This window comes from Sipha flava, unplaced genomic scaffold (genome assembly GCF_003268045.1).
Source record: "Sipha flava isolate LNK unplaced genomic scaffold, YSA_version1 119_pilon_pilon, whole genome shotgun sequence".
Classification (NCBI taxonomy): Eukaryota; Metazoa; Arthropoda; class Insecta; order Hemiptera; family Aphididae; genus Sipha; species Sipha flava.
The window spans coordinates 515,964-534,415 of record NW_020271745.1 but is presented as its reverse complement, the minus strand read 5'-3'; the positions used below and the strand labels follow the sequence as shown (position 1 = coordinate 534,415).

General features: G+C 25.6%; 2 protein-coding genes across 2 annotated transcripts; one reads left to right on the top strand and one right to left on the bottom strand.

The window, feature by feature from the left end:
* Nucleotides 1-11,764: 11,764 nt before the first annotated feature.
* Nucleotides 11,765-14,422, bottom strand: LOC112693885 (dual specificity mitogen-activated protein kinase kinase dSOR1). The gene is made up of 8 exons (XM_025569140.1): nucleotides 14,232-14,422; nucleotides 13,915-14,143; nucleotides 13,744-13,856; nucleotides 13,556-13,664; nucleotides 13,317-13,493; nucleotides 13,063-13,249; nucleotides 12,760-12,929; nucleotides 11,765-12,046 (listed from the first exon to the last, which is right to left on the bottom strand). The coding sequence occupies exons 1-8, from the start codon at nucleotides 14,405-14,407 to the stop codon at nucleotides 11,927-11,929; spliced, it is 1,281 nt and encodes a 426-aa protein (XP_025424925.1). The 5' UTR covers nucleotides 14,408-14,422; the 3' UTR covers nucleotides 11,765-11,926.
* Nucleotides 14,423-15,037: 615 nt separating this feature from the next.
* Nucleotides 15,038-17,476, top strand: LOC112693888 (60S ribosomal protein L17). Its single transcript, XM_025569144.1, has 5 exons — nucleotides 15,038-15,145; nucleotides 15,292-15,380; nucleotides 15,468-15,602; nucleotides 15,664-15,859; nucleotides 17,286-17,476. Exons 2-5 carry the CDS (start codon nucleotides 15,300-15,302, stop codon nucleotides 17,429-17,431), a joined length of 558 nt encoding a protein of 185 aa, XP_025424929.1. The 5' UTR covers nucleotides 15,038-15,145; nucleotides 15,292-15,299; the 3' UTR covers nucleotides 17,432-17,476.
* Nucleotides 17,477-18,452: the final 976 nt, after the last annotated feature.

Below are 18,452 nucleotides of genomic sequence, written 5' to 3'. Positions count from 1 at the left end.
TAATAATAATAATAATAATAATAATAATAATAATAATAATAATAATAAAAGCCCGCACGCTCACGATGAGACCGTACGGTCTGACTGGCAAATAATAACAAATTAGGGTTCATTAGCATCAATTATACATTGTACTCGACGGCGCACGGCCGAGCGCTATGTGCTTAGGAATTATTTCTTTTTACTTTTTTACGTATTAATTTTTGTCCGTTTATCCTCTTATTTCTCTTTTACCGTTACCAGCCCACTTTTTATAGATGGGCCGACGGTGTGCGACGACGGTGCAACAACCCACGTCCACGATACCTAATACTCGCAAAAAATGCCGCACCGCGTCGACGAAAAGAGCACTCGGTATACACGTCGTCGTGCATACGCCGCAGCTTCGGTAACCATGTGCGTACAAAAACGCGGTATATCATGTGTATACATGATATACGTGTAATGTCCCCGCACACCGGTTGACCGGGGTGATTCGTCACAACAATTTCGTTAATTCGTGCAGTAGCTACTCGGCTTTTTCATTATTTTAGTATTCGCATTTTTTTCACATTTCAAATTATGATCAATCGCGTTTGTGTAACAACAAAAATATACGCCCGTCAATAATATAATAATGTATATGTCAATAATACAATAATATATCCGTCAATGCGGGGGAGTAGCTAGAGTTGATATTTTTATGTTCAGTGACATTATTATTGGAAAAACATTTTTATATCCGAAAACAAACTTTCGAGGATTCCACTAACTATGTTTCTTAATTATATTATTTTTATCAACTGAACTATTTTTCTTGTTAAGTTATAATAATAAAGGGTATAATAGCCACGAAAAATATTTACAATATTGTTTGTTTTATACAAGTTTGAGATGATTTGGTTATTAAAATTTAAAACATTGACGCATAACTCAGAATGTATTCTTATGCTTTTTAATTTCACGTATTGATAACATATCATAATTTCCTATAAATTCAATTAAATCAAGAAAAAATTCAACAAAACTATATTATTTTTAATTTAACTATAATTATTGATTTAATAGCTTTATCGTAACATTGTAATGAGTTACGTTTTCTAAGAATTAATAATACTTTGAAATTGGAACAAGTAAAAAGGATTTTGAAGATAAAAAATGTTATGATAATAACGCACTAAAGTAAACAAATATAAAAAATAATAATTAATTATATGCATAGATTCATATGATCAACTGCATTTACGTTAGAACAATATTATATATTATTATATTTTTTTTGTTGTTTTTTGGCTTATAGGCTAGAAAGCCTTTTGCCGTTAATACCACGTCCTATTTACAGTATATTGTTATATTATATTATATAATTATATTTATATATATATATATATATATATATTAATTTGTATATCATTATATATTAGTGCCGACCCGCCAGTGCAGAAAGTAATAAAAGTTGTTTTTGAATTTTGAGTGGAGGAGGATTTAAAGTGTATTATTCGCTAGTACAATATTTTTAAGTTAAGTAATATTATTGTTGAAAAAAAATTCTTATATCCATAACTTAGCTTTGAGTATTCCACCAACTTCCATAATCATATAGGTATTTTTAATAAAAATTGTTTGAAAAGTTATAAAACACTACGTTTTACCAGGTATATATTATATACCATATATATACTACGTTTAACCAGTTATATATATATATACCTGGTTAAAAGTAGTGTATTATAATTTTTCTTTCCAAATCACTAATCATAAAAAATGTACCTTAAATTTCGTAGTTGGGGGTTTACTGAAGTTCATATAGACTTTGGCGATATTAATGGCTATAATTTATTGTATTTTATATAGTCATGGTCAATTTGGCTTATTTGTTTTTTTTTTATATAGTCCGCTAATTTATATATTCATTATAGGATATGTGTTACTACTTACATAAAGTTAAAAATTAAAAAGTAAAATGTACCATTTCCTTAATAACAATTCAGTTGTCATAGAAAAATTCATAGTGAAATTTATAGTACCAACTGATTTTTATTTTATTAAAATACTTACAAAAAATTTGCTACAATATTATATTTTACTTGTTTGGACTTTTCAATTGACGGGTGACCCTCGACATGACCTTTCGGACAAATGTTTATTATGGACCACAATCATAAGTTATATCCATATCAATGTATGTACCAAAAATATATTAGAGTGGTTTATATTGTTGTATCTATAAATCAACCAAGAAAGTAAAAGTAAGAGTAGTCACTTTTGGATTTTCTCAAGAGTGTTTAATATTTCCTATGTAAAAGTAAAAATAATAAATCACTAAATATAAATATTGTTATTTTTTTAAACAGTAAGTATTTAAATTTATTTCCATACAATAATTATGAGTTTTGATAATAATGGCTTCATAAAAATACAGAAGATTAATTCTAAGCTTTTTATCTAGTATAAAAAATCTGAATATTTGCCATATTTTATTATTAATTACTTATTTAATAGTGAAAGATTATTTTTTGAGATTTCTGTTAAGAATAATATAAATTAATTTATAGAATAAGTGAATGCTTTTATAGGACAGAGGAAAACTGTTAAGATAATTAAATAAATTATCGATGAAAATTGCAATATATTAAAATTTGACAGTTTGTTGTTTGCAAATCAATCAAAAACCAAATCATGAAACAGGATTTCGAAAACCGGGTCACATGTAAATGTATATTTGGAAAATTCCTAGCAAAAAAACAATTAAATTGTTTATGATTCAGACAAAATTGTTTTCAAAAAGGTACCTTTTCACTGAATTAGTAAAAGTTGAAAGCTCCAAATTAAAAATTGCAGAACAGTTTTTAAAACCTTAAAAACTACTTAAAACGTTTAAAATTAAAATTGTATGCCCCTGATTAGCCAATAAATGAACGGTTGACATGGGAAAACACCACAGCCCACGCTGATATAAATGATACAACACAATATTATAGAATGCGCGTGGTCTGCTCTTATTTCGTTTCAAAATTGTTATTATTATTATTACGTCTACATTGTTTGTTACACCATGTCCGGGGTTGCTTGCTCTCCATTGCAATTTACAAGAGACCCGGGCGTGAATGTAAAATCGAAATTTGAGAACAATATTATTTCCGTTTCCGACGTGTATTTGTCTATTTTATATGTACGTACGCGTTTAATATGATAAACGCGCATTACACTTTTGCGCAAAACGTGCTCATTAGTACAACTCGAAAACAGCAATTCTATATTTCTATCGGTGGCAGAACGACAAGAACGTTATAAAGTAACTAGGCAACATCATTTTTAATTGCATTTTATTAAAATAGAATACTTGAAATTAGAATATTATGTTTGAAAAATTATAATAATTATTTATTACTTATATTGTTGAACGGATTAAATCAAGTTTATACCTGTATTAATTAATTTGTGTACATATTATTGTTTAATAATTGTTAAATTAATATAACAATCATTGTTATCCTTGATATGAGTATTTGTAATAAACTAATAACACTTATAGCAAAACAAAATCATATTTTAATTAATGTATAATATTAAAAAATCTATATAAGCTATAAAGTTATTAATTATTCAATAAATTATTGTATTAAAATATTCAATTATAAAAATTACTATCAGTAAAAATAACTACAATATACAAAATAAATATGTAGTATAGAAAATATATTATTAATAACTAAACAACTAAAATACTTCAAAATAAACCGATGTGAATTAATTTGTTTTTTGATAGAGAGGGATCATGTTTCTCTAAGATTTTCTTCCAAGTGTGGTGTTAAAAAAAAACAAATTATTATATTAAATATTAATAAAAATGAAACATTTCAAAAACTTCCAAATATTGTTATCACGATCAAGTCAGACCCCACGGAGTTTTGAAGAGCCTTCTGTTTTTTTTTTTATATAAATTTAGTAGCATATTTATTTATAATTAATTACAAGACTCTCAAACTAAAATAATTTATGGAAATAATTTGACAAAAATTTAAAAAATTTTAACAATACAAACAAAGAAATAAGATGTAAAAATGTATCATTATTATTTTTTGAAAGTTGTTTTGCTTGAAACAGTTCACAACTAAGGCCGTGATATGGATAACAATAATAAATTAGAAAATGTACAATATGTTATATAAATCTACAATATAGTATAATAAATATTATTATTATTTCTATTACTAATATTATCATTTTTATTATTATTATCTCTATACTCTCTGCACGCTATCACTATCTATGTTGTATCATTATTTAATTACTTATCCGTATTTTCAAGTCTGTATTATGAATATTGTTATTGTTGAGCTTAATTGTTTAAAACAAAAATTCTAAATAAAAACAATTGTAGCCATATATGAGTACAATTCACGTGTGATATATTTATTACTTTTTCCTTGCATTGTTTGTTTTATTTTCAACTTATATTTGAATCACTTATGTTATTTATATTATGAAATATTCTTAATTTGATCAAACAGGATACATATTTTAGTTAGATACGGACGAGATTAAAAAGTAATTATATTTCATTATTTTCTCTTTCCCAACATTTTAAAACTTAACTTATTAATTACTCATGTCCCCCGGAACTAATTACACTCAAGATTTCAAAATGAAAAACATTCTTGAATTCTTGACAATCAAATAACCTTAAGTAGAATGCTCAGATGTCCTGTATTACACAGGAAGTCACAATCGTCCTATATTCATACAATAATTATAACAAACAATAAAAATGATGTATATTTTATTAAAACGTCCTGTATAATTCATAATTGTTTTGTAAATATTTTTAATCCTTATAAGGATATTTTAGAATGAGAATTCTATAATGTCATATGCAAATAATAAAGAATGAGAATATTGAAAAAATGGTATCACTATTTTTCTGGAAAAAATGTTCATTAATATTTAACCTAAACTTAAATTATTAATATTAATCGAAAATGTAGTAATTAAAAAATTACCACAAAATTACTAATTTTAAGTTAATAATTTAAAAAAAATGATCCATTGAATCAATTCAAAATAACTTTCTACGATTTAACTCCTTTAATTTTAACATTTATAGGCCTCCGCATGGTTCCTATTATTTAGTGTTAAAATGTATCAATCTTTCACCATTAAAATATAGGCGCACTTTATTCTTGTCTAACTTTTTACAAAATTTACTTCTTGGAAATATTGACAGTCGCGAGCTCCTTTCCCTTATTTGTTTTAAAATTAACCACCTAAAGATAAGAAATAGTGATTTATTCCATGATATCCCTTATAAAACTAATTATATGATAAACATTCCCTCAAATATCTTAATAGCTACGAGCAATTCTATTACTTTAGATTTTGTTTAGCATGTCTCATCTTTTACGTTATACTTTGTTATTAATCAACTTATAAATTATCTATATTTATATATGTAACTTTTCAAACGTATTTATAATTTAGTTCTAATTTTGTAATCATAATATTATCTTGCTCTGTATAAGAGTTTCACATACTATTTATAATTATTACCGTGCTCAAGCTTATGTTATAGGATTTAAGTCATTTTATGTAAATAAATAAATATGACCCAGACATAGATAATTTAAATTTTTTTATGTCATATAGATACGAGTATTGATAACCTATAATTTTCTATATATTCAATTAAATCGAAGAAAAATTCTACAACACTATATAATTTTTCATTTAGTTATAATTATTGATTATATAGCTTTAGCATAACATTAAAATAAGTTGCGTTTCCGAAGAACTAATCTTACTTCGAAATTGAAACAAGTAAAAAGGATTTTAAAGATTAAAAAATGATTTGATTGATATTCACGCAAAAAAGTAAACAAATGTAAAAATAATAATAAATTACATTCGTGGATTTTCATTGCAAAATTTGTAAAAATAAAAATATAATTATTTTCACAGTACCTATGGTACCTAATGCTTCGGGAGTAAATAGCCAGCAATCTTATATTCTATTTTATAGGTCTTATATTGTTAATAACTCACCTAATATGCATACGTCATATTTTCGTGTATTTGTCAATTTGTGCAATTGTTGTCTGAAATAACTTCTAAACTCGACTGTCAATATTATTGGATAAGAATGATAAGAAAATATTCGAATGAATTATAATTTACTAAACGGCCGAGTACCATACGCGTATATATGAATACTGGTCACTAATATTATGGGTAACTATTGTATTTGTTTAGTTAAAATTATCATAATATAATAATATTTTTCAAAAAAATATCAAATATTGATATTAAAATAGTAGGTAGGACATATTATATTATATTGCACTGTATCCGTTACAAGTACAAAAGTCAATACCATAACAATCGTACTGATAGTACTAATTTATTTTCACTTAGATTTGCTACACATCCGAATAGTATAGCATTTAAAGTTGATAAATATTAATTTTTTAGGTTTATAGAAATAACAACAGTATCTAATTAAAAACCTTGCTGTACTTTTAATTCAACTTTTAAGTTTTTTGCTAACTGTTTAGTCTACATTTTAATTATTTAACAATAAATTATCCACAAATGCTGTAGATTATTATATTTTTATGATAAATTAGCAAAATGCGTTTATTGTTTGTATAAAATGTGATAATTTACATTATAGAGCTTGTAATTATATTAAGTAGAATCGAAAACTGAACGAAAATTAAGAAAAGTAATCAAAAAATTTTAATTTTTTTTAACATATCAGAATCATCATAATAAAAGAAATTTCGAAATGTTTAGTAATTTATTTTAAGTTTCAATACTCGAAAACCCTGATTAAAGGTCAAAATCATACCCGCAGTCATAATACAATACTTATGTTTGTACTTGTATTGATTTACATAACAATATAAAACGATTAGTTTGATAAAAATACACATAATACGTATAGTGTAATCAAAGAAAAAACACATTGGACTTTACGAAGATATGATTATGTAAATATTGTACGAATATAGCACATAAATAGATAACCTAACTAAGATGAGAATTGTGATTAGTTATTTGTCTTTAGCCTTTACGTCAATATTAATACATCAACATTTATCACATGTTTTTTTTTTCTATATTAAAATTTATTATGTACGACAAGTATTAAATTCTTTCCGATAATGGTCCATAAGCTTTTGAATTTTTATATTTACGACCAGCTTCCAGTCACTATCGGCGGTACCACTTGATGATACGTGAATATATCATAGTATTAATCTTTGCTATCAAAATAAATTGTGTAAAAAGAGTAAAGAAACGCATACCTGTTGCTTAGTTTGGATACGAGTTACAAAATCAAAAGTAGGCAATAAAAAAAACAATGATAAATATCATCACTATCGCAATAAGGATCCTAACACCAATTCCAATTTGCACTACCTATTTAATTATGTATTTCTATCGTAGATTTTTGAATTTTAAATGCATAGGTACGTACATTTCGTTTGGAAATATGAGTAGGACGATGTTTGTAAATTTCCAACGATAACGAATAGCATTCATCAAAGCAAGTAAAGAAATATTATGCTATTGATTGAATTCTACAATATCAGTTGATTTAATCATGTACAGTCATTGATTATATGAATAATAAATGTATTATACATATTACGCAATCAACGGTTCGGTTGAAATTTGGTAGGTATAATATTATTAAACTAACCTGCACAGAGACCTGGAATTTTCTTTTGCAACACTAAATCAACTTTAAAACTACTTTTATTCATTAATAATATTTTCAAAGTTAAACTTATCATCCAACAATTCGATCAAATGATAAATGGTGCAATTAAAATCGGACGATTTGTAAAAAAAAATATACAATCTTAAACCTTTTTTAAAACATATTATTTTCGTCAACAGTGAATTTTGTGTTAAAATGATATCAATATTTTGATGAAGTACAGAAATACGCAGGATTTTTAAATTAAATGGGTAAGTTATGATAAATTCACAATTAGGTTCTTAAAGATCTTACATATGGGCCTTCGGAAGTAAATGAGTTTAAAAAAAAGTTTATTGGAGTTTTTTATTCTTGTCCATGGTAAATAATATAGGTGTATTATTTATTCAAATATTGAAAATCTAAACAGTTTACAGTATAATAACTGTCTATGATATTCTTAAAAAAACATAAATTATTATATTTAAATCAGATTGATGAAATATTTCGATTGTAAATTCTAATATTTATTGAGGGTTCTAAGTTGTTTTAGCTTTGCACTATCTGTTTGGGTTTGTTTCACAATTGCAATTGAAATAAACTTTAATTATAATTAAATGTTGTTTACTATACATGAAATTAGCTTCATTTATAGTTTCCGAGTGAATAAAGAACATATTAAAATCATAATATTCTTACAATGGTCAAATGTAATTGTTTTTCAATTTAGAATATTAGAATCAAATAAAAATTACCGAACTGCATTGACGACATTACGTTTGTTTTCTTTTTTTCCAATTCCACATTGGTTTTTTGGATACCTACTTTAAGAACTAACAACGGTTGGTTTTGAAATCTATTATGGAAATTATTAAATATTTTCCGTTTTCATTATTTTTATGGAAAAAAAGGTCGATTGTTTTATTCTACTAGTCTCAATCGATTTACTGCTGTTTTTTTCAATAGGAACCTAGGTATTTCTCCAAACGAATACTCTATACCTAATATTAACGTGGTAAGATTGGTTCTAAGATTGTGGTTAATACAATTTATTAAAGTATTATTATTCATTTTAATTTAGTATTAAAATATATTGTGATCATATCGATGTTAATATGTATCAGTTTCAACTTCCAAGGGCAAAATTAGGAAAAAAAGTAAAATGTTATTAGAATAATTTTATTTATCTAAAAGTAGTAGGATAAGTAATTTATTTTTGACATTTTTCCTGATATTTACTCGATTGAGGTTTCAACTCCAAAATCCCCATGCATTTATCATGGGTCGGGACGTTATTGAAATCATAAATATCAATATATATACATATATGCTTCATTGCCACGGCTCAAATATTTCATTATATTTATTGTATTTATTCTTACTCTTAAATATAGGCGGATTCAGGGGTAGGGCACTGACATCCTGTTAGAAAAAAATAATATTAGAAAGTATTAGTACAATATTGTGACATTATTTTTTTGGGGGACCTACATATACTTATGATCAGCTATATTATATAATTTCTCATATAAAGTTCTCCAATCGTAAATAGATGCTCGATCCGCCCTCTGCTCTTAGACACTAGTATAATAATATAATGCAATAACTACATCATATTTTAAAGCATTGATTATAAAATGGTTTTATTATAGTTTAAACCAGTGGTTCTTAACATAGATGATATCGCTTTTCAATGAGTAGACAGAGAATATTTTCCAGGTAGTTTGGGGTTATGAACATCTATATTATAAAAAAACATTAAAACCTACAAACTGAATTACAGATACTATCGTTGAACAACGCACGTACCATTATATGTAATATTGATTAAGGATGGTATATAAAACCTCATCAAATTATACATATGTTTTATATTTATTATTCAAATATATATACACTTTTCGAGTACTCTAACAATTAATTTTAACTAGGTAAAAAGGTTTTTGTAATTCCTTTAAAAAATACCGCAATATTAAATTCATTTATAATAGATTACTGAACAAGTTAGAAATTAATCAAATTTAATTGTATTCAAAATCAAAAACCTATCGAAAGAGAGAAAAAAAATTATAATAATGTTTCAAACAAAAAATGATTAATTTTCTTTATATACCTATACTTTTTATGGCTACCCCGTGGTTAAGTTTTTCCCAAGGTTATAACATTTAACTCAATGGTTAATTGTTATTAAAGCATTACATTGAAATATTGAATATATACGTATACAAGGGTTTATTCTGATTTTTTTTGAAGATGTCATAATGTAGGTAATAAATAAAAGAAATCTAAATGTATTTTACATACTGAATTTTGATACGGAAGTAAATTAGACACACCATTGAACCTTGATTTTTTCCATCCATTAATGAAATAGTAAATATTATAAATTCTCTATTATCAAGGATATTATAAACACAATTTTTTACTTTTTAATTATATTATTTGTAAGTATATTTTATAGACCTTATTCAAGGTCTACAAACAATGGAAGGATAGTTCTTAGTTCACTAAGAAATTCAGAGACGTAACAAAACATATGAGATGGTAATGCATTTTTTAAGAAATGCATACTTAAAACTATGGGTTATGATATGGATTTCCAAGCTATAAATGTATTTTAATAAAATACATAACTTAAAAAATAATCTTGCATTTCATTTTCTTTCTTTGTAATGAATTATTAATATTTAAAAAAATAAAAAAAATTCTAACTATAATAATTATAGTTAGAATATTTTTATTTTTTTATTTTTTTTCAATTATTGAAATGGTATGAGTTCCATATATAATATGGAACTGATGAATGAATATTGAGTAAGTTTGATTGGATAAACTATTTAAACATAAAAATAGTAGATATTTATACATTCAATTTGAGCAATTAAAAAAGGATACACTTAATAGGACAAAAACATTTTAACATTTTATGATGGGAATTGGAGAAAATATTTATTTTTTTATAGGGATTTTACAAATATTTCAACAGACTTATATACTTCAAATGTAAATAAAATGTAAATTTATTTTTTCTATTATATAATACATAAATTGTATGAATAATAATAATAATAATAATAATAATAATAATAATTATGTTTAGGAATAAAATAAATGACAATTTAAATGTTATGATTTGATTTAACATTTTGCCATTAAATATTATAATTATATATAGTTAACTGCTCCCGCTACTAAGGCTCCCACTGGCCTAATGATATGCCAAGACACTCAATGTCATTTTGATTATTTTAAATTTTTAAGTACTAGTCTATGTAGTAATACTCTTACACTTAAATAAATACATCATAATATAAACAAATAATAAATGTACGGATAAAAATAACCAAGATTACATAATAATTGATTTAGCGCTATAACAAATGCTACAATGATAACATTAACTAAAAGCATTTACATAATACCAGTACTATCTTATTTAGTGTAACAATATATGGATAACTGTAAAAGGAATAATAAAATTGGTGCAAAATGAGCAGAATGAGCTTGAGAGTACAATATGAAGTAGCAGGAACAACATAAATAAATAAAATATATTTATACTAGAAAATTAAATTATATTAAATTAAACGAATACAATTTAATTAAAATAAGTATAACATTTTAAAATGAATTATCTATACATTATACATAACAGCAAATAAAAAAAATGTATAAAATAAATCACTTTGTTGAAGCGTTGGAAGAAAATAAAATCACAAAATCAATTGGACAGAAAATGCTTAATTTTCCTGGAATATTTGATTTGTTAGTAACTTTTTATATTGGACTTGAATTATTTATTTGTTCGATATTTATACTAATTAAATTTTAAGGTTGCTAGATATCTATTTCAGTATAGTGCATATATAATATATTTGATATGCAAAAGAAAATTTAGCTACAAGGATTACAATAAAACAATATAACTAATTAAATACAACAAGAAATATAAGAAATTAATGCTTTCATCACACAATACACGTAGAAAATTTTTTATAAAAAACACCCAGAAGATTAACAATAAATTAACTCCTAATATTTATTAATAACATTAAAATGTTCTATTAAGTATATAATTATTAATCACTCTATCAAAAGCTACATAAATATAATAATAAAACAAAAAAATTACTTGGCAAAAGCAATTATATTTTGAAGCTTGGGAGGGGCGCACCTCTAGACATTTCTGTCTATATAGGAGTCCGCAGCAGTGAGCCTTTGTATTAGGAGCAGTGAGCAGACTCATGAGGCCGAATTTGATGCCATTCTAGTTGGAGTAGTCGGAGTTAAACCTTTAATCTTACAAACCCATCCAGCAATGTCAACAGGTTCACTTTCTGCTTTCTTTATCCATTGATGATCCTATAAAATAAAATAAAAATTAATTCAATAAATTGTTTCAAATATCTTTATTAGAATTATTGATTTAAGTAAAAACTAAAGTATAATTTACTGTGGATTATTTACTATAATATTATATTATATATACATGTTACATTATAGTAATATAGTAATCGAAATAATTATTTTTATATTTATCAACATAGTTTTCTGTAAAAGAAATTAAAGAAATTTTTTGTTACACAGAGTAAATTGGAAAACATTTTCTTTGATTTATTCTAGAAAAGTAAATTTACACATGCATATCATATGATAATAATGTTTTAATATGGTCATGATTCTTATATAAAATTATTTCTAATATGAATTTATTTTTTATTAAGTATATGCTGTTTTCTTGTGGATTGTAAATAAATTTTTTATACATTACACTTCAGTCTGTAATTTTTACTAATGAGTTAAAATTTATCGTTAGAGGGTACAATAAACCTTTGGTTGGTAAAATTATTTTAGTATAAAATAAGAATATTTTATGTTTATAAAACAACTTGATATTTTCAGTAATAATAATACAATACAATACAATGATTATGTTAATATATTAACTTCAATATTATTTAAAACAAAAATTAATTATGAATTTTAAACAATAAAAATGAAAATAAATGAAAAATGTTTCAAAAATAATTAATATTGAAAGAAAAATTAATAATATGGTGTCATTTTTATCTTACCATAAGCATTTTAAAATCTCCTCTTTCATTAGGATTTTTTTTTAAACATCTGTCTACAAAATCTTTGAAGGCGTCTGAGAAGATACCAGCTGGTAACGTTGGAGGTGGCTCATTCACAATATAATCAAGAAGTTCAAAAATGGCCATTGGTCTTGGCCCATTTCCATTTGCTAATATAGAATTATATAATTAAAATACAGATAGAACATAAAAAAAAAAATAAGCGTTTACAAAAAAAAATTAAGATTTAAACTATACAGTATTTAATCAATCAAAATAAATGTACATAAAATAATTTTTTACCAAAAACATCACTTTCTATGCTTTCTATAGTTTCAGTCGTCTGGGATCTTGGTCCAAAAATTGATGCCAAGGTTTTAGCATCAGGTGCTGGTATGGGATACATACCAATGGCCATTTCAACCAGAGATAAACCTAAGGACCATATATCACTTTGTAATGTATATTGTGTCCCTTGTAATCGTTCAGGCTAAAAAAAATGTATTGTATTAATTAGTTCAACGATTTAATTTGAATTAAATTGTTTTGTCACTTACAGACATATATGATCTAGTTCCGACAAATGAATTTGCCATAGAATCAATTAATTGACCAGATACACCAAAATCACATATTTTAATTTCTCCTGCACTGTTAACTAAAATATTACTAGGTTTGACATCCCTGTGAATAATTGAATGCTGTTCTCGAAGATAAATTAGTCCTTTAACAACCTATTAAAGTAAAAAGTTTATTTTACGTTTGTCTATTAGGAAAAAAAATATTGTTCACATACAGCAGCAGTTATAGTTCCAAGTATTGGCTCAGGTATTCGAGTTTTTTGTAATATGAGATCAAGAGAACCTCCATCCATGTACTCCATACAAATGCTGATTTCTCCATCACTACAACCATATGTTAATGAAAAAAATATAAAAAAAAAATATAAATAAATAAGAATATTATAAACAGCAGTGATATTACCTGTAAAATGCACCATAAAAACCGACTATATGTGCATGATTACATTCGTGTAAAATTTTAAGTTCTCGTATGATTTGTTTCTTAATAGCAGGTTTTACTTCTAAATGTATGAGCTACAAAATGAACACTTTATACAATAAGAAATCAATACAAATTATGAAATTGCATTACTTTTCTAGCCATGATCAGTCCACTAGATTTGTGTTTAACTTTCATTACTACACCACCATTTCCGGCACCAAGTTCACCATCTTTCATTTTCTCAAAATCAGCATCACTAAGTTCACCACCAATCTTTTCTTTTTGACATAAGAACAATTCCATTCGTTTCCGCTGTTCATCATCCATTCCAACTCGGTCTAGCTGTTCTTGTAGACTCGCTACGCTTAGCTTGTCACATCTGCAACGCATAAAAATTTTAAAAATAAAATACTAGCGAAACAGATTTACTGGACTGTAAGACTGAAATTTCCATATAATTCATTTACCCTGTGTCTGATGCGGCTGATAACGGTGCAGACGGCGAAACAGGCTGCTGGTTGTCAGCGACGCCAGGAGGTAAAGTCAAGTTTAATTTGTTCTTCGACATTTTCCTCGAATCAGTGTCCCAGTTCCCGACGGAGGAATGTCTAAGAATTTGGATGCCTGATGGTTGGGGAAACATTGTCGTCGTCAATGATAACAAACGAGTGTTACAGTTGAACCACTCGACAAAACGTCATATGTTTTTTTAGCCACTTCGATCAAGTGTATTTGATAACGATGTGTAAATGTGAAATAATTGATTATTTCATTAAAATACATAAAAATAATTGGATTTTGTTTTCTGAATATCTATACAATGAAATTCATCGTAATTTTTTTTTTTTTATTGAAAAATCTATAAAAATTTTTTTGTTTTTATCATATTATCCATTATAACTTTGGCCAATATGATCGCCAACGCCATTCCTGATTTCATTCACAATTCTCAAAAAATCAATCTCACACCTTTGTAGTTATTAATTTGGTATTTACGTAAGAAGAAAACAATTCTCCGCCTTGAAAACAAAAAACAAAAAAAAATATAATAATTGTTTGCTCGAATGTGAAATAACAAATTATTTTAACATGTATTTCTAATTATTACATAATTTATAATAAACCCAATACAAATGCATTTGCCGTAGTATTAAAACCTGAACATTGACGAAATTTACATATTTTACTTGAATTCAAAATTGTTTAAATAGTATGAAAAAAATGTCATAAACGTCTGCTTGAGATAAGGCTCATGGAGATGGTCACACTGTTGGCTAACCTCAAATTATCATGCGTTCGTTTCGTTGTCAAACCAAAACATATTAGATTTGTTTTCCATTTAGGTTTTAGTGTTCTTTTTCTATTCTCGTATTTTCTTCAGGTAAGCGTGTGATGTTTATCCATTTCCATCCATTAATTTCTCACTGAAAATCATTCCAAACTATTATTATTTTATTCGCAGTATTATGTTAAACTTATTTTTCTAACAAGTATCGGTATTAATCTAAACATTTTTTTTCCCCACAGTCCCAATCATGGGCAAGTACGCTAAGGAACCGAAGAACCCAACCAAGTCCTGTAAGGCCAGGGGCTCCAATTTAAGAGTTCATTTTAAGGTACTGGAAATCGATCTTAAGTTGTGTCGATTTTCTACACAATTCGACGCTTGTCATTTTTTCGTTAATTAAAACTTATGTCTTCAGAACACGAGAGAGACAGCCAAGACCATTAAGAAAATGCCTCTTCGTCGTGCTGTACAATACTTGAAGAACGTTAAGGATAAGAAAGAATGTGTACCTTTCAGAAGGTTCAATGGTGGTGTTGGTCGTTGTGCGCAAGTAAGAACATAGTAAATATAGGAAAGATTGATGGACTAAAATCTTTATTATTTTATTGTAGGCCAAACAGTGGGGCATGACTCAGGGACGTTGGCCAGAGAAGTCTGCTGAATTCTTGTTGCAACTCCTCAGAAATGCTGAGTCCAATGCAGACATTAAGGGTCTGGACGTAGATCGTTTGTTTGTTGAACACATTCAAGTAAATCGTGCTCCTTGTTTACGGAGACGTACTTACAGAGCCCACGGTCGTATTAACCGTAAGTTCAATAATTTTTCTCTTATTTAATTTTTAAAGCGTCTGATTTTTGTGCTAGGAGTTCTCTTAAATATCTATATTTGACATTTTTTTTTTTTTTGAGATTATCATTTTTTTTAATTTATTTCAACAATTTTGTTACAAATTATTATTTATTTCTTATTTATTTTATAATTCTGCATTTGTATTATTATCAAGTGTACAGTTTCATAATTTATATTACAGTTTTCAATTATTAATTGTCTATAACAAATTGTTGAATTTTTACAACTAAGGAATTCTAACCCATTGTTATAGCCTTAGATTCTATGAAATTAAAAACTACAGTAGCCATAATGAGTCTGATAATTAGGTATTGTTGAAATAGTGTTTTTGCATATTTCAATATTATGTTGCAATTAAAAAATTTAAATACCCATTTATGTTAAATAAATATTGAGATACTGTATGCTAGAATATTTCTAACTATTTTTGGTACTTGACTAGTTGAATTAAATTTATGAATTCTAATCATTTATAGGTTAAGTCATAGGCTTATGCTGTTATAATTTATTATGAGAAATTATAGTTTTTTAAAATTTTTTTTGATAATTTTATATTTATTTATAATGAGATCACACAAATATTAATAAATTTTAAATTTTTTTCATGATCGACTTTTCTATAGAATTTAGTATCGCTCAATTTGTCTTCCTAATATTAAATTTACAAAAGTGTTTTAAGAAGTAGGAAGTAATTTTTATTTGTAAGTACACAATAATTATTTTGATATTAAAATACATACTCAATTAATTTGTTTTAAATCAAATTTGTGGAATATTCTATTGTTAAATTATTGATGAACTGAACCAATATTATGTTTCTTGGCTTAAACTATTATACATAATGAGCACTAAAACATGAAATAAAAACTAAAATTTGCATTTTAAATATTTATTATTATTTCATAAAAATAAAAAAATAATTATTATGTTTAAGAATATTTGAAATATTGGTGATAAGTACTTTTCCTAATTGTAGATCCAAATTCAAACCATAGTTTCTATAGCAAATTTATTTATTTTGAGTATATTATTTATATGAAAAAAATTACATGGGCAAGTAAAAATTAAACCTTGAAAAAGTATGAAAATGTTTCAAGTCCTGAAACCTTGCTTATTCGAATATGATATATGTTATATGTACTTTTTTTATTTTATTTTGACTGAGCTTTAAGAAACCTATGTTTTTTTTTCTACTTAGTTTATTTCTTTAAATTCAATTTTTTTATTTATCAACTAATTATTTGTAATATTTATTATTAAAATGTATATTGAGATGTTTTCTAGATATTTTAAGAATAAAGTCAAGTTATAGTCAATTATTATCTTTTACTTAAATCAAAATAAATTATTTATAAATTACAGTTATTTTTTTTTTTTTTTAAGCTTACATGAGCTCACCTTGTCACATTGAATTAATACTTGCTGAAAAACAGAAGTTTGTTGCTAAAGTGCCCAAGGATGAGGCTGAAAAGAAGAAAGTATCCAAAAAGAAGTTGGCAAGACAGAAGGAAAAGTTGATGCATGAATAGTTATGGTTTAATGTATGACAAATATAAAAACATTGAAAATAAGAATTTGTTTTTCTTTTTAGTGAGCAATTCCATTTATTCAACTCCTTTTCTTTACATAATATTGTTGAATACTTTGTTTGAGACATTTAATCATGTATATAGTAAAAAATGAAATGCTATGAAGTATTTTTGGTTAAATTTAAAAAAAAAATTAAATGTTTTAGTATTTATATTGATTGTATGAACTGATTTATTAAATTATTAATAATAAAATTTATGAGTAAGAGATAATTTAGTGAACTTAAAAAAAATTATAAATTCATAACAGTTTTTCACCAAGATGATAGATTTAATTATGTGCTAAACTAATTTTAGTGATCATTTATTTTATTACATTTGTAGAAAAGCAAATTTTTAAAATTAATACAATCTTGTGACCCAAAGCCAAAGTTTTTTCGTTTCTTATAGTAGTTGTAAAAATGTTAAAATATTATTTGTTAATAAGTCATTATTTATTTGCCATTTAACATAAATATTTTTCTTATTGCATGCTTAGTACTTAAACCATATTTTGTAATCCGGTTTCAAATCAAAATTAAATAATTTTATAAAATCATTAAATGTCTTCATAATTTAAACTTTAAAAATCATTAATTTTTTCAATGCTTGTGATAGTATTTTACAGATAATAATGAAAGCATTAAAATAGCAAATGAGGTTTCAGTTTTCTCTTACGCGAAATTTCATATACCGAATAAGTCCGTTATAAATATTGCCTAAACGTGTGCTTCATTATAGTCTTACTAGTCTCTGTACGTTTCTGACGATCGGTACACGCCTAGATGGCGCAAGTGGTTTCACGAGTAAAAATGAAATACAAGTTGAAATGGAAATCTGTTTTCCAACCGTGGTCGAAAACTATAAGACCAACTAATCGTGTACCAAACGCTTAAGCCGGGTACACACTACACCTTGATGTGTATTTTACTAGACCGTGTGATACCAATATATATCTTATGGTGATGCTATCAAAATTTGG

Excerpts from the sequence above, each read along its gene's own strand:
- LOC112693885 (XM_025569140.1), bottom strand. The coding sequence starts at position 14,407 with ATGTTTCCCCAACCATCAGGCATCCAAATTCTTAGACATTCCTCCGTC. Across the intron at positions 13,494-13,555 it reads TTGGAACTATAACTGCTGCT|GTTGTTAAAGGACTAATTTA; the intron begins GTATGTGAACAA and ends TTACTTTAATAG. Across the intron at positions 12,930-13,062 it reads CATAGAAAGTGATGTTTTTG|CAAATGGAAATGGGCCAAGA; the intron begins GTAAAAAATTAT and ends ATTCTATATTAG.
- LOC112693888 (XM_025569144.1), top strand. The coding sequence starts at position 15,300 with ATGGGCAAGTACGCTAAGGAACCGAAGAACCCAACCAAGTCCTGTAAG. Across the intron at positions 15,381-15,467 it reads ATTTAAGAGTTCATTTTAAG|AACACGAGAGAGACAGCCAA; the intron begins GTACTGGAAATC and ends TTATGTCTTCAG. Across the intron at positions 15,603-15,663 it reads GTGTTGGTCGTTGTGCGCAA|GCCAAACAGTGGGGCATGAC; the intron begins GTAAGAACATAG and ends ATTTTATTGTAG.